The sequence below is a fragment of the Benincasa hispida genome, chromosome 4 (assembly GCF_009727055.1).
Source record: "Benincasa hispida cultivar B227 chromosome 4, ASM972705v1, whole genome shotgun sequence".
NCBI classification, from domain to species: domain Eukaryota; kingdom Viridiplantae; phylum Streptophyta; class Magnoliopsida; order Cucurbitales; family Cucurbitaceae; genus Benincasa; species Benincasa hispida.
The window spans coordinates 48602742-48627699 of record NC_052352.1 but is presented as its reverse complement, the minus strand read 5'-3'; the positions used below and the strand labels follow the sequence as shown (position 1 = coordinate 48627699).

The window sequence follows — 24958 nt, the reverse complement described above, 5'->3', positions numbered from 1 at the left end:
AAAATTCACAAATTGACAACTAGAGAAGAGATCAGAATCACAAAGAGCGAGTCCTTCCTTTCCTCACCGGCAATTACGGTCCTCTCTCTCTTCAAAAAGCCGGTCCTATATTTCTTAAGCTACACCTGTCCGCACCACTCCAAAACCCTCGAAACCGCACGTGACACCCTACCTCACACGCTTAGGCTCTCATCGTAATTTTCTCATATTGCAGGGGCGTTTTCGGCATTTCGTAAGCTGAAAGTAATACGCGCGATTTCGTTGCGCCATCCTCGTCGATTCAATCTTGGCCGTTCATCGTTATCTCTAAATCCGCAATCTCGAAACCCTAGCTTCTGCTATTCTATTTCTACCATTTCGATAAATTTTCAAACTTCCATTGTCGCCTTTTCCCAATCCCTCTCCCTCCTTATATATATTCCGGGCAGAAGCCGGAGTTCCTTGCCGGAGGTTTTACTTTATTCCCAATCCATTTTCTTTAATTTTATACAATAATTGAAGAAGAAGAGGATTCAAAACAGAGCTATTCCAATTCTTCTTTCTGGGTTTTTGCCCCCACCCCTGTTATTTCCTGTTCCAAGGTTTTGAATCCGGGGTTTTCAGATTTGTCCAAGGTGCCTACGTTTGTGTGGTTTAAATACTCCAGCTGAAATTTGTGTTCCGGTTGCTCCTTCACCGTTTTTTTATCCGACCCTTCTCTATAATATGGAGAGGTTGTCGGTGGTGGCTTCAGCTGCTTCACTGCCGGAGAGGACGACGATTGCAGCAGCGCCATGTGGGTTTGTGAGCTGGTATGAGGTGTTTGTCTCGAGTGACAGAGGGAGAAGAGAGGTTCATTATTACTTGAAGCGCGGCGATGGGGCCTCAGATCTGGCCGTTGTGGGGAAAGAGAAGAGCTTGAGGCATATGTCTTATCACTATGCTTTGCAGAATCGTTTCCTTAATTCTTTGGGGCTGTTTTCATCGCTCACGAAGCTCAAGTCTCGCAGAGAGGTCGTTGAATGGCTAAGCTCTGTTGTTTCTGGTACTACTGCGTCTCTCTCTCTCTTTCTCCTCCTCCTTCTTCTACATGGAATTTTCATCCCTCAGTTCTTATGATTTCTTCTCCTCTTCTTCTCGACCTCTTTCGTTTTGTTTTTAGAAAAAAGTTTATTGTCTTCCGTTTTTGGTGTTTGGTTTTGTTCTTTTTGAGTTGGTGAGGGGTTTTTGGTTTTTGGTTTGTGGAGGGCGTTTCTTTAGATCTAGATAATCTATAATGGATTATTGAAGGGATTGTCTATTTTTTCATTTTCCACCATCAATTTTGTTATCTTCATCCTATTTTAGTTTTCGGATCTCGTTTCTGTCGCTTCCCCTCCCTATCTTTCAGCTGAAGAATGCCGTGGGATCTTGGGTGGGTAAAAGGTTGAACTTTTTCCAGAGCCAAACAGGGGGTCAGTTCATTTGAGGGTTCTCTGGAACCGCTCTTTGTATCATCATGTCTGATGGCTTGGTGCTATGAAGAGGGAAAGTTTTGTACTTCATCGTCCTCCTGTTACCCGATCTATGTGGTTGGGGAATGGGTGATTTGTTCGTCTTCGCGTGTGTTTCATTTTGTTGTTCTGATGGGCTCTGTTGAATTCTAAGAAAGTTCTCTCCTTTGGGTTTTTCATTCCTGAAGAACTTGAAACCTTGATTTTCCCCGTTAGGACTTTGTCTTCGTGTATTCTTAGGATCCAGTGGATCGAGTTTGTTTTGAGCTTTTAGCACCCTTTGACAAGCCACTCTGCATCCATATCTCCTAAAATCACCGTTGTTTTGATTTTACTTCTGGCCTCATCTGATCTCATATGCTTTTTCCCCCTCTCTTCTTCTCTCCTTTTTTTTCTTCTCATCTGGCTATTTTTGATTCGTCAGTACCATTAGTTATCTTCCATGGATTTCTGGTGTTCGTGATCTTGTGAACTGACAGTTATCTGGGCTGCAGGCACTCTTATTCAAAATTTAAAGGGCTGATTTGAAGCATCGGAATACTTTTGGCCTCATTTATAGGTTATGATCTTTCATGGCCAAAATTGTTATGTATCTTTGATTGCTAATATTTGCTGTTTTCGTTTTCTGGGGTTTTCCCAACGAAACTTTTCTGTTTGCTAGATAAAAGTTTTTAAATTCTCGAGCACCATATTTGTTCTGGTCTTTTGGTTTCCAGTTCATCCATCTACATGTCTAGTATTTTCCTGTTGTTTAAATTTTTCACGTGTTTTATCCGTTTTACTCTTTATCACGATTTCTGAGCAACAGAGTGTTTTAATCGATGCAATGATTTGTTCTTTTTACAGATTCCCAACGTAAAACATCACAACCATCATCTGATCGTATGGAAATAGAAGGTGAAGATGCTTGCCCATCGAACACTGGACCTCAGAAGGTAAATCTCTAAGACATCTATTTCTTTTAGGTCCTATGTTCTATCCATTTGGGTTTGTTCTGGTTTCCAAGTATTTGAAAATTGGCAAGACATTTAGGATTCTGCAGCCGCAAAGCTTGCAAGTTCTGAATGGCCCCTTGGATCTGTACAAGTATATTTAAACCGGAGAAAAGATTAATTGAGGACCCTTGTCTTGATGTAATTATCATATAACGATTCTTTCCTTCCATCTACATGATTTATTGTTTGGTTTTCAAGTGGGTATCCTGATTCCTAATTCTCTATTCAGGATGTTCAACAGATAAAACTGGGTCAATACACCAGAGATTTTTCATGGCTTGGATGCCCTTGGACTTGTAAGCGAAAGCGAAGACACTATCCATCATTCAGTCGCAATGGTGTTAAGATCTCGGTAAGTAGTTCTGTTTGTTTTTTCTTTAACATCCCTTTTTGTCAATCAGAACAGTGAATCAAAGAAGTTTCTGTTTATTCGTTCTTCGCTTTTCTATTAATCTTGCATCCTCTTTCATAATGTTTCAGGTTCATGACTTTGTATATGTCTTAGCCGAGGAAGGCAAGCGTCTTGTTGCATACTTGGAGGATATGTATGAGGACTCTAGAAGCAACAGGATGGTTGTGGTACGATGGTTTCACAAAATTGATGAGGTTGATATTGTTTTGCCCCGCAATTTTAATGACAGAGAGATTTTCTTTTCTCTTTGTCTTCAAGATCTCAGTATTGAATGCATAGATGGCTTGGCGACTGTTCTCAGTCCCCACCATTTTCAGAAGTTTCAGAATGAGGCTAAACATACTAGACTGGAGCCATATGTATGTGAGAAGCAATTTGATAATGATAATATCAAACCTTTTGATATCACACAGGTCAAAGGCTATTGGAAGCAAGAAATACTCAGATATATGTATGATCTTTCTTCTTCAAAAGCCCACTCCCACTCTCAGCAGTCAGAAGATGACACAAGTGCTGAGATGAGACCTAGAAAGAGACTTAGACGCTCAAGAAATGATGACTTGCAAAATGCTGAGAAGAGACAGCCAGGAAACACGACGACTCCTCTTGATGTGCGCAGTTCAGGCAACAACATTGTTGATTTAAAAAGCAGTGATGTTGTTTTCAGTCCCAAAAGGGGTTGTGCTTCTAAAACTTTTATAGGCAAGGAGATGAACAATTCTTCTTCAAATCAATTTGATGTAGCATCGGAGATTGAAGTTCTCTCACAGGACAGTGGTATTAGAGGGTGTTGGTTCAGAGCTTCAATAATCAAGAAGCGTGGAGACAAGGTCAAGGTGCAATATCACGATCTTCAGGATGCTGATGATGAATCTAGCAAGCTCGTGGTATGTTTTCTTTTGGTGATTATTGTTCTCTTTGGCTTCTAATTGTCTGAACTTTTAAAGATGAATTAGATGTTTTTTGCCTCTAAATATTGACTTCTCAAATAATTGCAGGAATGGCTTTCAGCATCAAGAGTTGCGGCCGCTGATCAATTGGGTCTACGCATCAATGGAAGATTGGTTATCCGTCCACAGCCCAGTAAGGGCAGCAAAGCTGCCTTGGTTTACAATGTTGGGACAGTTGTTGATGTATGGTGGCATGATGGTTGGTGGGAAGGAATTATAGTTCGGAAGGATTCTGGAGACAAGTTGCGAGTTTACTTGCCAGGTTTGTATCATGTCAGGATGTAAAATGTTTTACATAAAAAAGAATCCTCTCTCAATTCTGATAACTAATTTGCATTTCGATATACGTTCAGGTGAAAAGCAAGAATTGATACTTGGCTCTGACGATTTGAGACATTCCCAAGAATGGTTAGGAAACCGGTGGATGCATATGGAAGAAAGGCCAGATATTGCAACCTCCATTATGTCCCGCATTGCAAATGATGGCCTTCCTAATAAGGTATCAACTATGTTGAGCCAAGTTGCTATTTGTGACCGCAAACAACCAGGGGAAGATCGAAGTCAATTAAGTGAACCTCGACCAAACTCCGTCAGTGATAAGGCTAAAGAATCATGCACAGTTCCAGATCTCTCCAAAGATGGTTTGCTCACCAAATTGCGGTGGACAGGTTCAAAGAAAAGAAGCCAACCCAGTAGCAGCAGTTTGTTACCGAGTAAATCCTCTCCTTCCCCTTTAGCTTCTTCCAGTCCTTGTGAAAGTTTTATGATTCCAAGCTCTATGAAAATGGATCATGATAACTGCAAGTACCTGGGGGATTCTCTTTTCACTTCATCAGTTGTGCCTCCTCTCTCAAGCTTGGTAATGTCAAGATGATTTGATTTTGATAGGAACTGTCATGGGATTGTGCCTTTTTTGATCTTTCCTTTGTTAACAAGTTCAATTTATTCTAGTTTTATATAGAGTGGTGCATCTATTTGATGCTTTCTTCTGTATTTTACTTTTACTTTTTTTTTTTTTGGGCTAACCTCTGCTAATGTTAACCTTAGGGAGTCGAGTCTCGTGTCCAATCTCTTATCTGAATGCTATTTTGTATATGAAAAGATAACCTAATGGCATTACAAAGCACTGCCTTCCATCCTTGGCCATCATTTTTTAATGTTAGTGCAAAAATTCAGTTAAATTCATCTCAGTTTTTTCTTTATATCTTTCTGCTGTGGAGGTGTTTCACGGTCTAAACATGAGAGGCTGTTGCGTACGCTTAAATTTTGCCAACTATATGTGAATGTTACTTCAAAAAAATGGTTATAAATTATGAATAGAGGAAGTAAAGTTGGATTTACTTGATTTTTGAGGATGAGTATTGAGTAAGAAGAGGTTGAGTAAACCATCGACTAGGTTAAGAGGTTATGGGTTCAATTTAAAATTGTGTTAATTGGCAAGCACTATTATTATAATAATGATTTTTGATTGAGCATATAGAACAATCAATGGTTTTATTATAACTATACTAAATGGTATAAAATATGTCTAGTTGAAATTTTATCTTGACTTTTTATATAGATTTTAACACTATCATTATAATTTGACTATTTTTAGAAATTTGAATAGAAATTAGTGGTAACTTAAAATTGTGTGATGATTCGTATTTTCATTTTATATCATTCATATATCTATGAATTTTACTCCAAGCATATTTTTGAAACCTTTATGAAATATCAAGGTAACATTACGATTTTTAAAACTAAGAGATGTATATTATACTTATGACCAAATAATCTATATTTAAGGTAATAAATTATCAATAAACTAAAACCATAGAGATTACAATTATTGAAAGAATGTATATCTGTACTTTATCTATAACAAGTCATATAATTGTTGTTTCAATCGTTTTTTCTATAATGAAAGTGACACATTGCTAATGTTTTGAGAATTTGGTCAAAACAAAACCCATTAATTACCTCATTTGGAAATTAAATTAGAAAATGGTTCTTCTACAAACAAATTTAGACTAACAAATATCTTTTAAGTCATATACTTGAATTGAGAAAGCGTAACATTGAGTGTTCATTTTCTTAACCCATAACATAAAAAATAAGGTTAAATTGTAAAATTGATCCCTACCATTTGTAAAATGTTAGACTATAATCTAGTTTTAAGATTTAGTTCTATATGATTTGATAATTCATAAATAGTCCCTACAATTAGGGGACTATTTAGAAAGATTTTATCAAGAACTAATTCTAACTAACAAACAAATAAAAGTCATTCAACCACAAATTTCTAAACCATAAAGGGAACCGCCTTATAAAATAAAGAGCCTCGTCTAAAGGACTAGCACAGGTGGATTTAGCATAGGCTCGAGAGGGGGGAGCCCCTTGAACTTTATGCTCTTTATATATATATATATATATAACTCCATCTAGACCTAAGTTCAAGTCCCATTCCTTATATTTATTTTCTGAGTTTTTTCCTTTCTTAATAGCTCTTTGACTATAAAGTCCCAGTCAATAAAATTTCTGGATCCACCATTGAGTACTAGACCTGTAGCTGAGAACAAGATTGAAGTGCAACTTGGAAGCAACCGGAAGGGAAGTAATTGGTCTCGACTGCTGATTTTTATGGAGTAGTCCTAGCCTGGGCAATATTATCGTTTCATCCCAAGAAGAAACATGTTGTGTCGGGTGATAGAAAAAGATTTATAGGTTTTGGAGTGCTCGAATATAGTGAAAAGAAGCCGCAAGCCCTCCATAGGATTCGAACCCATGTGAAGTTCTGGCCATCTGTCAGAGAAAAAAGAATGAATAGATCTTGTAAGATTTTCGAGAAATTCTTCGATTTCTTTCGGAAGTGGATGATTATTCATCTGCTTCTCACGTTCTGTGAATAGCCGGAACATTGAGGATAATCCAGAAAAGCATTTAGGGAATCAGTCTGATTCTTGGACTTATTCTATCTTTGTCAACGCGCGGTTTCGTTTCATCGTTTGACTTTGTTGACTCTGAAGCTTGATTTCACACAAGTTTATGATAGAAACCATAGGGCTATAGAACCAAATATGCAATTAAATTCCAAAACTTAAAATTAAAGAAGAGATGGGTGGTATGTGTAGGGATTTTGATGGTGTTTGTGTTGGGAGAAGAAAGGGTGAGGTAGATGGAATTTGGTTTGGAATAGATAAGGATGAGGAATGTAAGCAAAGGGAAGGTGCAAATACAAAGCATTGGTTGACAAAAAGTCAAAGAGAAGAATAAATAGAAAACACACTCAAGGATTGGGCAGCCATTTTTGAAAACTCCACACCCTTTCTTCTCTCTCTCTCTTTCATTAATTTCAATTATTCAAATTTCCCACATTCCACTCACCTATACACCTAATGCTCCCATCCAATTATAAACTTTCTTTCTCAACCCAAATTCAAATGCTTCTTGTGTTTATTTAACTCCTAGCTTCCAAAAACAAATTGGGAAAATATCTTTTCTTGTCCATTTGTTTTGTAGAAAAGATATCTTTGATCTTTTATGTTTTGAATCGAACATTTTAGTCTTCGAATTTTCAAGAATGAGACATCTATCTAATAAAAAGAATCATTAAATTTGAATAAAAAAATTGACTAGATGTTGAAGTAGTAAGATAAATTGGAAAAAACTATTTTTTCAACGATAATACTTAGGTGCATCTCGAACATCACTCATCTCTATGCATCCCACACATATAAAAAGAAAGAAGAATTTGTCACATGATAAATTATGAGAAAATTGTCAAAAATAGTACCCTTGATTACCTAAATAAATTTTAGGCAAGAAAATATATAAAATCTCAAGATTAATTTGCCGGAGAATTCACTAGTCTAGGTGTTAATTTGCCCGAGATTTTATATATTTTTCATATTTTACTTTTTTTTTCCCAAAAATTTAAAAATCAAAATTACTTGCTGAAATCTATGTAAAAAAATTAATTTGGATAATTGGTAAATCAATTTGAAAATTAGAAATTGGGTTAAAAATTAAAAATTTACGTAAGATTTTGATTATAATATTTTAAGAAAAATTTAAAATATATAAAATTTGGTATAAGATTTTGGAAGATCATATAAAATTGTAATACCTCCGAGATGTACTAAAAGGCCCCGACCAAAACAATCGATAAGATAGAAAAAGTTAATTTTTTAATCTAAATCTTGGTGGTCGATCTTGTTCGAGATAGACGAAAAACTATTTGAACAAATTTTCAAAGATGGTGTTAATTTTGTAAGGTAAAAACTTAAACACACTATTTCTGATAATTTTCTTCTCTCTTATTCTCTCTCCTCCTTGATCCGTCTCCATGGTTAAACTTAAAAGAAAAATAAATAAAAAAAGCTTTCATCCTCATCTTTATCAAGTATCTTGTTTTCTTCTCTCTCCTCCCTCTCCAGGATATAAAAAGGATCTAAAAACCAAAAACAAAACGTCAATTAATTAATCAATTATGCAAGAAAACAATGTGTTTCTCCATAGCCACCGTTAATCTATTACTTTCCATTCTGGGAATTGAAGACTTTGGTGATTGTCCATGAAGCAGGAAGGGAGAGAACAAGAGGGAGGAAGAGGGAGATGGAGAAAGCTAAGAAAAAGAAGAGAGAGGCAGCAAAGACTAAAAATAAACTTTTTTTTTTTTTTTCAAACTTATCAGTCCAAGTTAGTTATTGAGATTTTGTTCAAAGCTCGAAATCGATATCGTTAATTCGACTCTAAATTAAAACAAAAATATTTATAAATTACCGAAACCTTCATTTTATACTAACAAGTAGCATAAGTGGTAAGTACGAGGTCAATACATGGAAAAACTTATTTCTAATCATTTTTTAAAGCTAAGTTCAACTATAAAAGCGATAAAAATAGGGGTTTTGGTAAAACGAGAAACATACTTAAAATTAAAAAACAGATAATAAATGTAAAGAAAGTTTGGTCAATCTCATTTCTAGTTCAAGTGAGACATTCAATGCAATTTCTATCATTGATTTTTACGAATTAATTATGCAATCGAATTATGCACACAACTACTCGCTTGACTCGCTAACCTCTACAATGGGGGATAGCTAACAAAAATCTAATCAAGAAAGCGTTCTAAACATTCATTAAAGTTTGAGGACCTACTCTAATCAACCTATATGCTTCTAATCCTATTGGGTTCGATAGTGTCCATATAGAATAGAAAACATATGCATTAAGTTCGAGAATTCAATTGTGTCGATTAATCGTCAAGATAGCCATATTCAATTAATCAAAATAATCTTTGAATCTAATACTTAATGTATTCTTGGAATAACTATCAAATACACAATTAACTATTGTCACTTAGTAGATCTTAGGTAGACATTCTTATATATGAATACATTCAAAGCAACACATTCAAGCAAGATTATAACAAAACTAAGAATATTGGCTATACATGCTTAAAAGATAAAGATCCCCACACATGCTTTTAGAAATTCAAATTGATTCAAAGAAGCATATATTCAGATTGCAATTAATCTTAAAGAAAAGTAGAAAACTCAAAAAATGTACAAAGAATTCTTGAACAAGAGATGAAATTGAAGATATTACTTCATAAATTTATTGACATATCCATGAAGAAATTCAATACATTGTTTACAATCCAAAAAAAGAAATGAAAATCTAACCTAATTGGAGCAGAATTACCAAGGAGATGAATTAACCTAATTGGAACAGAATTACCAATAAATTTTCATCGATAGAAAAAATGTCAAACTATTTATAAAAATAGCAAAAAAACACTGATAGACATTATTAGACTTCTATCAACATCTATCAGTGATATATTTCTATCAGTTTCTATCACCGATAGACATTGATAGACTTCTATCAGCTTCTATCAACCTCTATCAAAGAAGATTAAAATTTTGTTATTCTATATAAATAGTTTTTCTTATTTTTTTTATTTTTGAAATTACCCCTCAGTTATTTAGATAATTTTCTATATAAATTTAATGATTTTTTTATTAGAGAGACCTTTTAAACACATTTTAGAACACATAGTGACTAAAATGATCAATTTAAAACACAAGGGACTAAATATATCTATTTTTTAAAATACAAGAATCAAAAAGATATTTTTTCTAAAAAAATTTCTATTTTCTCTACTTTTCAATTTTGAATTTACGATTTATATCAGAGGGATTGAAATAACAAAAATACTATTAGACTAGACATAGAACAAGAAGAGTAGGCTAACTAGATAAAATAAGGATGGATTGAATGAGAATTTGATGGTGTAAGCAATGTTTAGAATGTCGATTTCGGTGGAAATATCGAAGTCTTAATCTTTTGAAAAATCCGATAAATATTTCTGAAAAAACTATAAAAAAAAATAAATGAATAAATTTAAATTAATAAATAAACATTTTATGATTTTTAAAAAGTTAGCATACCTATTATTTATTTATATTTACATTAATGATAGTTTGTTGTTCATTTTTTCATTTATGCTTCATAAATTTTTCTATAATACAAAAAAAAATATCAATTCATCTCCATGTTGATGTCGAACTCATGAAAACTTGTAGATAAAAATTTAATTCTATGAATACAAGTGAGTGAGATAAAACAGATCTTAAATAACTTGTTTTAATGATACCTTTGAAAATCACTAAATTGTCTAAGTGTATTTCATTGACTATAAAGTAATCAATATAGCATGTTTGTCTTTATATGATCTAGTTAGCTTAATCTTTTGTGCTACTAGTTGTCGCATAGTGCCAAATTGTCACTTGTCGTACATTCCAACATTTGAGGTAGCATTATAGGGTGCTTTGAATATAGGCACATAATTGGTGGAAAAGAAAAACGTTTAATGAAAAATTATTTAGATATATATATTTTAAATCACCAATTTGATTAAAAAATTTAGGTTAATAGGTTAAAGTAAATTTAATTATATATTAACTAATAAATTACCAATTAATTCAAAAACTAAGAAGTAAAAGTAAATTTAATTATATATTATCTAATAGTACGAAAAATGCATTTTTGATAAGTAAATAATTGGTAATGATTAGTTCCAACATTAAATGAGTTACTTCCAAGCTAAGCTTTCCAATAGAGTTGAAGAGTTGCATCATTTCATGCATAAAAATGCAACTTTTTATCTAAAAGTCATAATGAATCTAAAATTCAGATACATTCACATCTTTAATGAATTATGTACCAATTTAATTTCATACATTTATATTTATGAGATAGTTGAAAGGGCGTTAGATGAATTTAGACAATTTGGTGAAAGAGTGTGTTCTTTTAAAGTATCTTTTCAATTAATATAAATACTTATGTATTTTTGACACTTTGTAATAAGACTTTGAATTTGTATGGAACTTTCTTAGAGTTAAATCTCTCAAGCTTTATGCTTTCTTTTGTATTCTTCTGTTTAGAATGCACTTTCAATCTAGTTTGATCAATTAGATTGTAGAGAGTTCGAAATTTTAAAGTTAGGAACAAATACTCATATCTTATTGATCATTGATCAATCTTCCAAGCCAAATCTATTTAGCTTTCTTAGGGTTACGTATCAATTAGTTAATCATGGTTATTCTTATTATTGTTGTGGGAGTCCACCTGGAATAAAGGGAGTTCTCAAATGTGATTGAAGTAGTTCCTTTTATAATTTGGTATTAGAGGTTTGGCTCAAAACAAATTATAACTTTACTTGTTTTCCTTTTCATACCACCTTTCTTTCTTTAAATCAATTCATCTATTTCCATCTTTCTTTTGACTCTTCATCTTCTCATTTTTTTTGCTTCATACACTATTTTGTATGTTTTTTTTTTTAAAGATAAAAATAAAAAATAGAACAAAAAGAAAGAAAAGTGTCTTATTGTTTTCTTCTGACCTTTCATTTTCTTTTATTTCTTTCATTTATTTAGTATACTTATTGGAAAAATTGGAAAAATAAATTGTCTTTTGCATCTTTCCATATTTTTTAAAGAAACTTTGAGATTTTACGACTATTCACATTCTAAGTTATATTGAAAATTCTTGCATAGTTTCTATAAGAATACTAAGACTTGTATTCAAAGTCTTATGATAGATATGTTTAACAAAAGAAGGAATCATCATGTGACCTACAATAGTAATGGTAGTTTTTGAAAGAATATTCGAGAAAGTTTGTCTGAGTTATGTAATTCAATTGGTTACATATCTCAATTGAATGAAGAGATGAAGTTGCAAAAGCAAATAAGGAAGAATCAATTCACACTATCTATTCCAAGTCAAGAAGATTGTCCAATGCTTGAAGATGATCAACCACTTCAAAAGAATGGAGACTATGATTCTCAAGTCGAGAAGGGCGATTTCAATGGTGATGTCGTTGAGATGAATGAGGGTAATCACCAAAGTTTGGGAGAGGAATCAAAATGTGAAGTAGTTGTGGAGGGAGAGAATCTATTTGAAGTATGTGTTGGGAATGAGACCAAAACAAACCTTCCGGTGAAAAATGAAGACAATGTGGAAAATAGAGAAAAGTGAGATATTGGAGACCAAAGAAAGAGAAGAGAGTACGACAAATAGTGGATATGAAGAAAAATATTCAAGTGAGGAAAATCATGAGATTGGAATTTGTTTTCCATCTAACATTCCTTATTATTTTTCTTGTGTTTTATATGCTTCATTAAAGATACCATGGAACATAGTCAAGTTTGAAAATATTGATCAATGACGATTGGAGTGTAATGCTCTGCGAAGAAGTTTCACATTTGATTTTGGAGGAGACGAGCCATTCAAGCTTCTTTCAAAAGTTCGAGATGACGAATACAAATTGCTCGACAAGGAGATTCTTAAGATTTGAGAACGAATCTTCTTAAAGAAAGGGAGAATGATAAGAAAATAATTGGTAATGATTAGCTCAAGCATTAAATGAGCTACTTCCAAGCTAAGCTTTCCAATATAGTTGAAGAGTTGCATCCTTTCATGTATCAAAATTTATCCAAAAGTCGCAATAATCTAAAATTCAGATTCATTTATGTAATAAATTATGTACCAATTTAATTTTATGCATTTATATTTATGAGGTAATTGAAAGGGCGTTAGATGAATTTAGACAATTAGGTGAAAGGGTGTGACCGTTCAAAGTGCCTTTCCAATTAGTATAAATACTTATGTATTTTTAACATTTTGTAATAAGACTTTGAATTTGAATGAAATTTTCTTAGAGTTTACTCAAGCTTTATGCTTTCTTTTGTATTCTCTTGTTTAAAATGCATGTTTTAGGACTTTCAATCCAGTTTGATTAATTAAATTGTGGAGAGTTCGAAATCTTGAAGTTATGAACCAGTTCTCATTTCTTCTTGATCATCGATCAATTTTCCAAGCTAAATCAGTTTAACTTTCTTGGGGTTGCTTATCAATTAGTTAATCGGAATTAGTTATGGGATCCACCTAAAATAAGGGAAGTTCTCAAACGTGATCGAGATAGTTCTTTTTATTAGTTTTCCTATCAAGCACTAGGATTAAATGCATTTGTAACCCTGTTTTCTTTTTTCGCAAAATACTTGGAACTTACCAACATGAACATAGCTCAACTAACATAATGCTTGTACTATCGACCTCGAGATCAGAGGTTCGATTCCTCAACCCCACACTTTAATTACGATACATTTGTAAAAAAAAAAAAAAAAAATACTTGGAACTTAAAAAATTCAAATACGATGATTTTGAGTGGGAGAGGCACTACAAAACATGGAACATTGGTCAATAGAGAAATTTTAGCTAATTAAAAAATTTCAAAATTATATATTTACTTTGAAATGGATTGCAAATTAACATGTCACTAAATTAAATTAAATGATGTAAAATTGAAAAAGAAACTAATGTTACATTTCTATTACTATCGTAGTATGAATTAATATATCATTTAATGACGTACCAAATTATAAATTATATATAAGTAGGTAATATCATAGTTCTAAAAATGACTGCAAAATGACATTGGTGAATCCAATTAGATTGTGTCACGTGTATCTAATGACACAAATTGGTCCAATCAAACTACATTATGACCACTTGATGACATAAGTTAAGCCAAATGTAAAAATGTCATGTGCGTGTGTATCTTACGAGATCAATCGATCAAATTAAATTGTGCCATATGACAATGGACTCACAATCAAATATGTTCCATCCCATTTGACCTTCTACAAATAGAGAATGTCATCCCTCATTTTGGAGGCTAAAATCTTCTAAAAGACAAACCTTTCTAAAGATTTGTACACTTTGTGAATACCATAAATCCTTGAAAAACTAACATCAATGGACTCTTCAAAAAATTGAAGATTTAGAGAAAACATGAAACCTTCAAAAATAAATTTACATCTGAGAGAGATAAATAATTAAATATGTATAAGATACCGTCCTATACTTCTACCAAACATGTTGGAAATGCCACTAAAGTGGAGTTTGGGAAGTAGTCATGGTGTGATCCATGGTTGAACTCTATTGGATAGGTGGTATGCTCGGGTGAAAAGGAGTTAGCCTAGATATGAGTTAGACGGATAGATGACTGGAGGCTCAGTGGTCCTTTGTTCGAGGGGAGGATTGTTGGGAATGCCACCAAAGTGGAGCCTTGGAAGTAGTCATGGTGTGATCCATGGTTGAACTCTATGCCTAGATATGAGTTAGACGGATGGATGACTGGAGGGTTGGTGGTTCTTGGTGGTCATTTGTTCGAGGGGAGGATTGTTGGGAATGTGACCAAAGTCCCACATTGGTTAGATTAGAGGAAGATCATGGGTATATAAGTAAGGATGACTATCTCCATTGGTGTGAGACCTTTTGGGGTGAAACCAAAAGTAAAGCCATGAGGGTTTATACCTAAAGTGGACAATATCATACCATTGTGGAGATAGTTTGAGGGTCGTTAACCTATCAGAGAACATAACTCAACTTTCATACTAAAGTGTTATTAACCATGAAGTATGTGGTTCAAATCCTCCTACATTTATTATACTAATAAAATCACGTTCTTTTGTCTCTAAAAAAATCCTTTTCTTTGGAAATATAGAATGACATAAAAGAGAAAGACACAGTACAAATATGCCATATAAAGGCATTTCAAAAATTTATTATATATGGTGAGATAATAATTTAAAGGTTTGTTGTTCTTCTTTTCATTTTAAATTAAAAAGAAAAAGAAATGAATAATGTTTAATAATTGTTTCTTGTTCTTTACATTTTATTGTTATTTTATTGTGAATCTAAACATAAATCAAAAGATAAGATACTATCAAAAAAAAAAAAAAAAATGATACTATCAAACAACCCAAAAGGCTAGTTCAATTCCCAACCCTTCCAATAGTTGAACTCACAAAAAATCAAATAAAATTATCATNGCCTAGATATGAGTTAGACGGATGGATGACTGGAGGCTTGGTGGTCCTTTGTTCGAGGGGAGGATTGTTGGGAATGGGACCAAGGTCGCACATTGGTTAAATAAGAGGAGGATCATGGGTATATAAGTGAGAATGACTATCTCCATTGGTATGAGACCTTTTGGGGTGAAACCAAAAATACCATTGTGGAGATAGTTTGAGGGTCGTTGTCCCTAACAAAACATCTTTTATGTCCGGAAAATGATCGTGAGATACGAAACACATTCTGAAAATGAACCCACAAACAATTAAAACCGATGAGATGTAGGATGTGGGGATATACCATCTCATGTTGACCTTCCAAAAAGTGCCATTAAACTATACCATTATGATATAGGTTAATCCTAGGATGATGTGATTTGTATTTAATGACACCATTTGGTCCAATCAATTACACTCTTTTGATGAAACTAGTTAGTCAATCAAATCAATTCTAGGCCATATGTATCTAATTACATAAATGGGTCCATTAGATTGAACTAACTAGAACTTTTTTTTAGTACAATTGGGTAGAAGGATTTGACCTCGTGATTACTAACATTCGGATGTCAATTGAGCTATGTACGATTTGACACGAGCTAGAACTAATTTGGAAAATAAAAATGGAATAAAATAGGAAAAGAAAATAGGGTTATTCAAGGATGTTGCATGAAGGCAATGCAAAGAGAAAGGCAGATGAAGGAAGCAATGCTAAGTTTGCATAAAAAGTAAAAATTCTCAAAGTCAAGAACCAAAAAGATATCTCAACAAACCAAACCCAAACAAGAATCAGATTCCATTCATCTCCAAAAAAATATATAAAATCCAAACAAAAATACTCCAACTTTTCCAATTCAAGGAAAATCATCCCACCAATTCTCCTTTATTTCATCCCAACTTCATGTCTGAGCTGAAGGCAAGCAATAAACCAAAACTTTTTTTTTTTTTTTTTGGAGGAAGCAAATTAAAATTTTTATTGGGGTTTTAATAATTTACATAAATTTTTTGCAGCAATTCTGTATGGTGATGAAAATCAATGTTGACTGCAATGCTTGTTGCAGGAAACTTAGGAGGATTGTCTTGAAAATGAAAGGTATGGTTTCTATTTCATTCAGAAACGGAATTAATCAAATGCCTTGTTTAGAAAACAATTAATGAAAAAAAAAAAAAAATATAATCTGCACTTATTTAAATGTTTGAAAATAAAGTTCTTTACAGATTGTTAATAATTTCTTTTAGAAAAATTTATGAGCAAATAATTATTTTCTCTTGTTTACCAAAAAAAAAAAAAACATATATATATATTTTTCTCTAGAAGAAGATACCAATTAGGGTAGAAACGGTTTGGTTCGGTTGCCAAACCGAACCGAACAAAAAATTTTAAAATTTCTATATCTGAAACCAAACCGAACCGAACTGCATATATATGGTTTGATTTAAATTCGGTTTTACTCTTTTTTTGAAATATATATATATAGTTGTTTTGGTTTCAAATTCGGTTTTTAAAATTGAAATCGAATCGAATTAATTCGGTTTCCAATTTTTTTTAAACAGGATCGAACCCTGCATCTTGCAATTTCATTGAGTTTTTGATTCGATTTGGTTCGATTTTGAGAAATAGTTCAGTTTTTGTGGTTTGAATCGTCACCTTAGTAGCAATTCAAAAAATTTTAACTTTTAAAATGAGAAAAAAAATTAGAATGTAAAATTTTTATATGAAAATTACTTTTTAAAATTAAAGTTTTTTGAATTGGTATATTCTTCTAGAGAAAAAAAGATTTTTTTTTTTAAAAAAAAAAAAAGAAAAAGAAAGGATATTAGCTCAATATATATTTTTTTTTCAAAAGAATTAAATTTCTGTAAAGAATTTTATTTTTCAAACAATTAAAGACAAATATATGGGAATGTAAACGTTTTATATGAAAATTAATTTTTAAAATTAAAGCTTCAAATTATTTATGTTATTGTTCGATAATATCATATTAAATTTACTTACATCCTTCAACTTAAATTTTTTAGTCAATCGGTGGTTTAACATGGTGTCTGAACAAGTGGTTCATAAAGTTTTTATTAAATTTATTTTCACCAATCAGTCTAAATTTTTAGATCGATTCAACCGTTATATTTTTCTTTTTAATTCATAATAAAAAAGTTATAAGATGATTTTTTAAGACACTTACAAAAAGTAGATTACATAACAAAAAAAAAGAAACAAGTAAAAGTAGTATTTATATATTTAATTTTAAAAAACGACCATCTTTTTAAAAAAGAACATTTGTAGCTTACTTGAACATTGAGACATATATCCTCGACCAGATATTAGAAGTTCGAATATTCCACTATATGTTGATCAAAATAAATATGAAGATAGATGGTTGCAGAAAATCGAGTCTTGACATTATTATTGTTGTGGTTAATATGGACGATGAAGCAATCGAAATGCATATGATAGAGAGAGAGCGTCACAGATTGATCGTGTTCGGAAGATTCAAGCCATCCGACATTGCCATTAAGATCCGAAAGAAAATGAATCGTAGAGTCGAAATCCTTGACGTCGAAGAAATGCAACCCGAACCTGCCGCCGATCAAAACCCACCGCCACCGGAGCAAATCCAAGCTTCTGGCCCCAGTGCTGATCACAATCACATCCCCATGTTTCCTTCCTTGGAGCAAGATCATCAGAGGCCGCCCATGTTTCCCTCGCTCGCCACCAACCAATGTCGTTCCTTCGCATCTTGTCGGCCCGATTTTGCCGTAACTTGCTTCCCGGAGCCGGACATGGAAGAACGCTTCTGGCAGTATGGCTATGACTATGAATATGTTGGAGATAGAGGAGACCCTAACTTCTGTGCTCACAATTACTACCACTACTAGCCTTTTTCTAAAGAGTTCTCTTATACGTATTAAATAAGGTGATTACTTTATTCCTATTTAATTCTCGTTTTTATTTTGAAATTATACTTTTCAAAGTTCTCTTAAACGTTTTCTTTATAAAAGATGTTTGTGTTATAAAAGATGGGAATAAGAACAAAGTAGGAAGAAAAGATATTAGACTTCAATGTATATTAGTATTCAACTATATATTTTAAAGGTTTCAATGACCATTCTTAATATAGTTTATAAGATATGGAAAGATAAAGATATAAACGAGAAGATAATTTAAAAATCGTACGGAAAAAAAATTCAATGAGACAAAAACCTAGTGAAGGGAAAATAGTAAATCATCCATATACTTTAATAATTGACTCAATAAAAACATTGCTAGGAAAATCCAGTGGGATAAAACCATAGTGACGGTAAAAAAGTGCCATATATATATTCTCCCTTTTGGAAACATCATTATATATATCTTAGTTGTCACATTCAAATGTGTTGTGTATGTTAACTTCTCAAATGTTATTGTAGGTAACACATTCATTTATAAGCTTTCCAAGTTATCTTTTGAAAAAATTTGTTGAATAATGTCGCCATTTATGTTTTATTGTATTCATATAAATTCTCGACTAATCTCATGAATTGTCATAATTTCAACATGATTTAATATAGTAGCTGTTATAATAAAAAAAATCATTCTCCATGTACTTAGACATATCCACGGGGTGGGGCGGGGATGGGGAAGACATCCCCGTCCCTTTGATTGGGTTCCCTGCGGGGAAAATTTTTCCACTTTTCTTTTCTTTTTAATTTTTTTTAAAGTTATAATAGAATATATTTTTTCAATGGATTTTTAATTAAAACATTTCCAATGCAATTTTGTTTCAATGAAATATTATCAATTTTTCTATTAAAAACAATACAAAGATAATTTGAAAATATGTAATTAAAATGATAAATTCTCATTATTTATAAAAATTAAATCTCAATTATTAGAACATCCACCTATAATTATCCATAATTCTTATTAAAATTCAACTTAAACTTAAATAATTAAAACATCCATCCATAATCATTATAACAAAGTTAACAAAGTTCTCAATTACAGAAAAAGGTTCACAAGTCAGAAGTCAAGACACAACATATATTTTAAAGAAAAGCTACAAAATAGCCAAATCAAGGCATCAACAAATTTCATCAAACTTTGTAAAAGATGATTCTTGAAAAAAAAAAAAAACAAATATTGTACAAATTAATATAAATCAATATTAAAATAATAATAATAATACACAAACTTATAACTTATATCATCTGGGTCTCGATCCTCAAGAACATTTTCCAAAACTTTAGCATCTATAGGAGTATGCTTATCTATTTAAGACATAGACAAAAGAAATTAGATCTTAAATTGTAAATAATACAAGTTTATTAAATAAATTAAATAATAATATTAACTCATACCTTCAGCCCATAGCCAATCTTGAGTACACATCAAAGCTTCTAATAAGTTTTCATGAATTTGGGAACGATGTAGACTTACATGTCTACCACCAATACTAAATGCAGATTTAGAAGCAACAGTTGTGACGGGAACAACTAGAATATCTTTTGCAAAGTGATGCAAAATAGGATACTTTACTCTATTCAACTTCCACCATTGCAAAATGTTAAAATCATCCGATCGCGGTAAAAAAGACTCATCCAAATAATGATCCAGTTTTGATTTGACATTGTCAATATCATTTCCACATTATCAACAAACTCTTCAAACTTGAGATATCGATCTTTCCTATTAACAAGAGAAGTTGAAGTACTACTTCCATCTCGCTTTGAAGTTGAAGAAGTACTAATTGTAGATATAGAACGTTGGGGCTCTTCTAATGTACTTGAATTCGAACTATAAAACTTCATCAAATCAGAACACAGATCTCTAACACGTTTAATTTCAACAGTATGATGAGATCCATAGATTTGAGGAAAATAAAACTGGATCAATCTCATCTTAAACCTAGGATCCAATACTGTAGCTATTGCCAATACACTATGAATCACACTCCAATATTTTTCAAACTTAACAATTATTCTTGATGCCATTTCTTGTATCTCCTCAACATCAAAACTAAGACACTTAGAAAGTTCCAACCTAATTTCACAAACATCTTTAAAAAAGGCATTGGAGGTTGGATAACTTGACCTAGAAAATAACTCAGTGATCAAGTAAAAGAGTTTTAATCTATCACACATTTATTTTGCAAAATTCCAAAAAGTCTCTGAAGGAAGACAAGTGTATAGTGGTTCATATTGTTCTAGATGAGGAAAAACATTCTTGTATTCCAAAGCAGTTTTGAGCATCACGAATGTTGAATTCCATCATGTTACACAATCAAGACTTAGTTTTTTAGTGCATGGAATTTGTAATTGACGAACTCCTTCTTCAAAATTTTCCTTCCTTTTTAGAGAAAGAGTCCAAAAATAGTACCTCTAATATTTTCTATACCATCAGAAATTACAACCAAACCATCTTTCACTATCAAATTCAAAATATGTGCACAACAACGAATGTGGAACAAACTTCCATGCAACCATAGTGTCCTTAAATCTAACTTCCTTATAAAATGTCAACCATTGCATAATTTTTTGAACAATTATCTATTGTTAAAGTGGATAGTTTATGATCTATGTTCCAATCAAATATACACTCCATTAATGCTTCAGAAGGTAACTATCTAGTATGTGGATGTGGCACATGTACAAACCTAGTATTATGTAATAATGTGTTAAAATGTAAACTACATACGGAACCAAATAAAAATAAATAATAACATAAAAGATCTAAAATACCTCAAAAGTCTGCTTTGTAGGACCCATGAATCATCAATAAAATGAGCCGTGATTGCCATGCATACCTTTTTCTGGCTAGTCGCAGTCCACATGTCCGTAGTAAGGGCAACTATGCTTCTATTGTTTTCCAAAAACTTGATTGTTTTAATTCTCTCTTCTTCATAAATTTTTATTATCTCTCCTCATCGTGGTTCTTGAAATCATCTTAAATATCGGTTGAACACCACTCATAAACTTTCTAAATCCTTTGTGTTCAACCATATTTATAGGATATTCATGTACAATTATAGCACAAGCAAGGTCTCTTCGAGAAGCTTCATAATCAAAGAAAGTTAGATTTAACATTATTTTTCCCTCAATGATTTTAGTGGGTCTCAAACATGATTGTCTAATGTCCCTTTGTCTTCATAAGGAACAGATTTTGAAATGTAAATGTTTTGTCCCATTTTTAGGTTCTCCTCCCAACTTTTTTCCACAATAACTGCATATTGCTTTCGTGGTATCATTTTTTTTTGTCTTTTATAATGGTTCCATACTACCGATGTCAACCTATTACGTTTTGGCAAATCCTCATTATCATCACTATCTAATGTAATAGGTATATATTGATTATTATCACTTGAAACACTATTCATTGGGGTTGATTCTCTTATGTTCATAGATGTTAGAGTTGAACCGCCTCATCCTAACTCATTATTATTCGATAAAGTCATTTTCACCTACAAATAGTCAAATAATAACAATTACATATCATTGTAATTATGAAAAGAATTAACACAATTATCACTCTTATTATAAGAAATTATTCGAATGAGATGAAGATTCTCAAGCTAATTCTTCTTCAAAATATCACAAATTCTTCTTCAAAGGTGCAATGAAATTCTTACTATCAAATTCTTCAAAATGTCACAAATTTTTCCTCAAAAGCTGATGCTGTCAAATTCTTACAATATTTTCATGTTTTTACTATTGTTTTGAGCTATTTTCTACTACTAAGTTACTAAGAATCATTTCCTACAAACCAAAGACGATTAAAAAAACATGACTGACAGTAGCTCCCAAAATATACTCATCGTAACAGATCAAATAGTTAGTGGAATTTAGACATACCTTGGATGGAAGGAGACGGCGGCGGCTGGGCTTGAAGTGAACGAACCGCGAACTAATAGATCTGAGGGTGTGAGTGAATGAAATCACCAAAATTATGAACCTAAATAGATCTGACGGCGGTTGGAAGTGAACGAAATCGTGGCCCATGGGTGTGAGTTTGGTGGAGTGGTTGAAGATTCTGGTTGCGCTGGTAGAGTGGTTGAAGATTTAGGCAGATGGCGGCATACTTGAAGAGTCCGGTGGAGTGGTTGAAGATTCTGGCTGCACTGGGTGAAGGACGCCGGGGCAAGACGAATGTCGAAGGAGAGGTGAATCGTGTGTGATTCGTGAGGCTGAGAGGTGACTGGTGAGGTGAATCGTACGTGATTCGGTAAGGTGAGAGTGAATTGTGACCGTGAGGCTGAGAGGAAAATTTCACAAAATGACTCAAAACCCAAAAAATTTTCTACCAATGTCCTCTTCCTAAAAACTTTTCTATCACTGATATTTTTCCTATGCGAAATATCAAAATTACCCCTAATTTTTAAAAAGCCTTCCGACCGCCACATTTCTTCTTCCTTCTATGATTTCCTCAGCCCTTCATTCTATGTGTATTCAATACACCACCAACATTCCACCAAAACATTTATTCCCAACTAATATTCTGAAGAGAATGGAACGTCTCTCTCATTATTCACTTTCTGTTGTCAAACTCCCCACAAAATTCTCTCATTGTTCTCTAGTAGTTTTTTCTCAGAGTTTCAACCCAACATCTTCGGATTCTCTGGTAGCTTTCTCTTGTAGCTTTCATCGTCGGATTCAGTCCACATTTCTTCTTCCTTCAACGATTTCTTCAACACTTCATTCAATGTACGATTTCTTCTTTCAGATTGCTTTCATAATAAGTGTTGTTTAGTATTAAATTACTACACAATCGTTTATAATTTACTAAATGATCGTGTATAACTAAACGATCGAGTAGTATATTATACACGATCATTTAGTAAATTATAAACGATCGTATAGTAATTTATACACGATCGTTTAGTAAATTATAAATGATCGTTTAGTAATATATACAATGAGTAATTATACACGATCGTTTAATAATTATACACGATCATTTAGTAAATTAGAATGATCATTGAGTAATTTACTATGCGATTATTTAGTAAATTATAAACGATTGTTTGGTAATTATAAACGATCGTTTAGTAATTTATTATGCGATCGTTTAGTAAATTATACTTATTGCATATATTACTAAACAATCGTTTATAATTTACTAAACGATCGTGTAGTAAATTATACACGATCGTCTAGTAAATTATAAATGATTGTGTAGTAATTTATATACGATCGCTTAGTAATTTATACACGGTCGCTTAGTAATTTATACACGATCGCATAGTAATTTATACACGATCGTTCATTTATCAATGATTTGTTTATCCAATCGTAGATCAATGGCGCTACTTCGCATCTTTATACGATTTATAGTTGAGTTTGTGCTTGCTGCTTATGCCGAACCAATCTTCCCAGTCGGACACAGTCAAGAATGGGTTGGAGATTTTGAACCAATTCTACCACCACAAAAGGTAGTAAGTGTAGGTCGACGTCAAACCATCAAGATACCTTACAATTGGAGAGGAGCCACGACAAATACACAAGTGTACACGATATGGTCAGACAGGACATAACAATAAAACGTGTAGATAAATGTTGATAACATCTGGCACTGGCCCATCTAGACTAAACAATATGTAATTTTCGCTTTTGCTTCGATTTTTATGTACAACACCAATTATATTATACAAGATGTAATTTTAGCACCAATTATACTGTACAAATTTACACTATATAATATATAATTTTAGCACTAACTATATTCTGTACAACACCAATTATACTGTACAATATGTAATTTTAACACAAATTATACTGTACAAATTTACACTATACAATATTTAATTTTAGCACCAATTATATTTTGTACAACACCAATTATACTATACAATATGTAATTTTAGCACAAATTTATCTAAACGATCGCTTATTTGCTTAGTTAAATGTACAACATCAATTGTATTCTACAAAATTTAGCACAAATTTATCTAAACAAAAACTAAACGATCGCGTAATAGTTAGCTAAACGATCACTTAGTATTGTCTAAATGATCGCATAACAAAACCTAAATGATCGCTTAGTACTATCTAAACAATCTCATAACAAAACCTAAATGATCGCTTAGTATTATCTAAATGGTTGCATAACAAAATCTAAATGATTGTTTAGTATTAGCCAAACGAACGCTTTATAAATTACTACACGATCGCGTAATGGATATCTAAACGATCGCGTAATAGTTAGCTAAACGATCACTTAATATTATCTAAACGATTACATAACAAAACCTAAACGATCGCTTAGTACTAGCCAAACGATCGCATAATGGATATCTAAACGATCGTGGAACAATTAGTTAAACGATTGTTTACTATTCTCTAAACGATCGTTTAATAAAAACTATAGTGGATAGCTAAACGATCGCTTAGTATTCTCTACACGATCGCATAACAAAACCTAAACGATTGTATAACAAAAACTAAACGATCGCGTAACAAAAGCCAAACGATCGCATAATGGATATCTAACGATCACGAAATAGTTAGCTAACGATCGTTTAGTATTCTTTACACGATCGTTTAATAAAAACTATGTGGATAGCTAAACGATCGCTTAGTATTCTCCCCGATCGCTTAGTAATATCTATCCGATTGCTTAGTAATATCTAAATGCTCGATTAAAGTATTTGTAGAGAAGCGTTCACCGTGCGGGCTTTTTAAAAACTGGGGGTAATTTTGAAATTTCGCATGGGGAAAAGGTCAGTGGTAGAATTTTTTTTTTGGAAGAGGTCATTGGTAG

The 24958-nt window shown here is 32.4% G+C and overlaps 2 protein-coding genes across 12 annotated transcripts; both read left to right on the top strand.

Annotated features, from left to right (window-relative positions):
- Positions 1–336: 336 nt before the first annotated feature.
- On the top strand, positions 337–4965 carry LOC120075391. Of its 5 annotated transcripts, none has more exons than XM_039028745.1 (7): positions 891–1024; positions 1967–2031; positions 2319–2407; positions 2709–2819; positions 2948–3766; positions 3878–4091; positions 4183–4965. In XM_039028745.1, exons 3-7 carry the CDS (start codon positions 2357–2359, stop codon positions 4701–4703), a joined length of 1716 nt encoding a protein of 571 aa, XP_038884673.1. In that variant the 5' UTR covers positions 891–1024; positions 1967–2031; positions 2319–2356; the 3' UTR covers positions 4704–4965. The 5 variants fall into 5 exon arrangements, with proteins under 5 accessions (XP_038884668.1, XP_038884667.1, XP_038884673.1 ...); XM_039028742.1 differs by having other exon boundaries at positions 2697–2819; XM_039028740.1 differs by lacking the exon at positions 1967–2031 and having other exon boundaries at positions 337–1024.
- Positions 4966–16000: 11035 nt separating this feature from the next.
- LOC120075299 lies at positions 16001–23880 on the top strand. Of its 7 annotated transcripts, XR_005481280.1 has the most exons (5): positions 16001–16144; positions 16240–16321; positions 17600–18140; positions 22025–22902; positions 23495–23880. XR_005481280.1 is itself a non-coding variant. In XM_039028542.1 (4 exons), exons 1-3 carry the CDS (start codon positions 16130–16132, stop codon positions 18100–18102), a joined length of 600 nt encoding a protein of 199 aa, XP_038884470.1. In that variant the 5' UTR covers positions 16001–16129; the 3' UTR covers positions 18103–18140; positions 23495–23877. The 7 variants fall into 7 exon arrangements, 6 of the variants coding, with proteins under 6 accessions (XP_038884470.1, XP_038884471.1, XP_038884469.1 ...); XM_039028542.1 differs by lacking the exon at positions 22025–22902 and having other exon boundaries at positions 23495–23877; XM_039028543.1 differs by lacking the exons at positions 22025–22902; positions 23495–23880 and adding an exon at positions 21213–21735.
- The last annotated feature ends 1078 nt before the right edge of the window (positions 23881–24958 follow it).

What these genes read in the sequence shown, in the direction of transcription:
- LOC120075391 (XM_039028739.1), top strand. Translation starts at nt 706, where the DNA reads ATGGAGAGGTTGTCGGTGGTGGCTTCAGCTGCTTCACTGCCGGAGAGG. An exon ending in CGAACACTGGACCTCAGAAG is followed by an intron (nt 2,408 to 2,696) that starts GTAAATCTCTAA and finishes TTCTCTATTCAG; the next exon opens with GATGTTCAACAGATAAAACT. An exon ending in ATGAATCTAGCAAGCTCGTG is followed by an intron (nt 3,767 to 3,877) that starts GTATGTTTTCTT and finishes AAATAATTGCAG; the next exon opens with GAATGGCTTTCAGCATCAAG.
- LOC120075299 (XM_039028542.1), top strand. An exon ending in GATTGTCTTGAAAATGAAAG is followed by an intron (nt 16,322 to 17,599) that starts GTATGGTTTCTA and finishes ATATGAAGATAG; the next exon opens with ATGGTTGCAGAAAATCGAGT.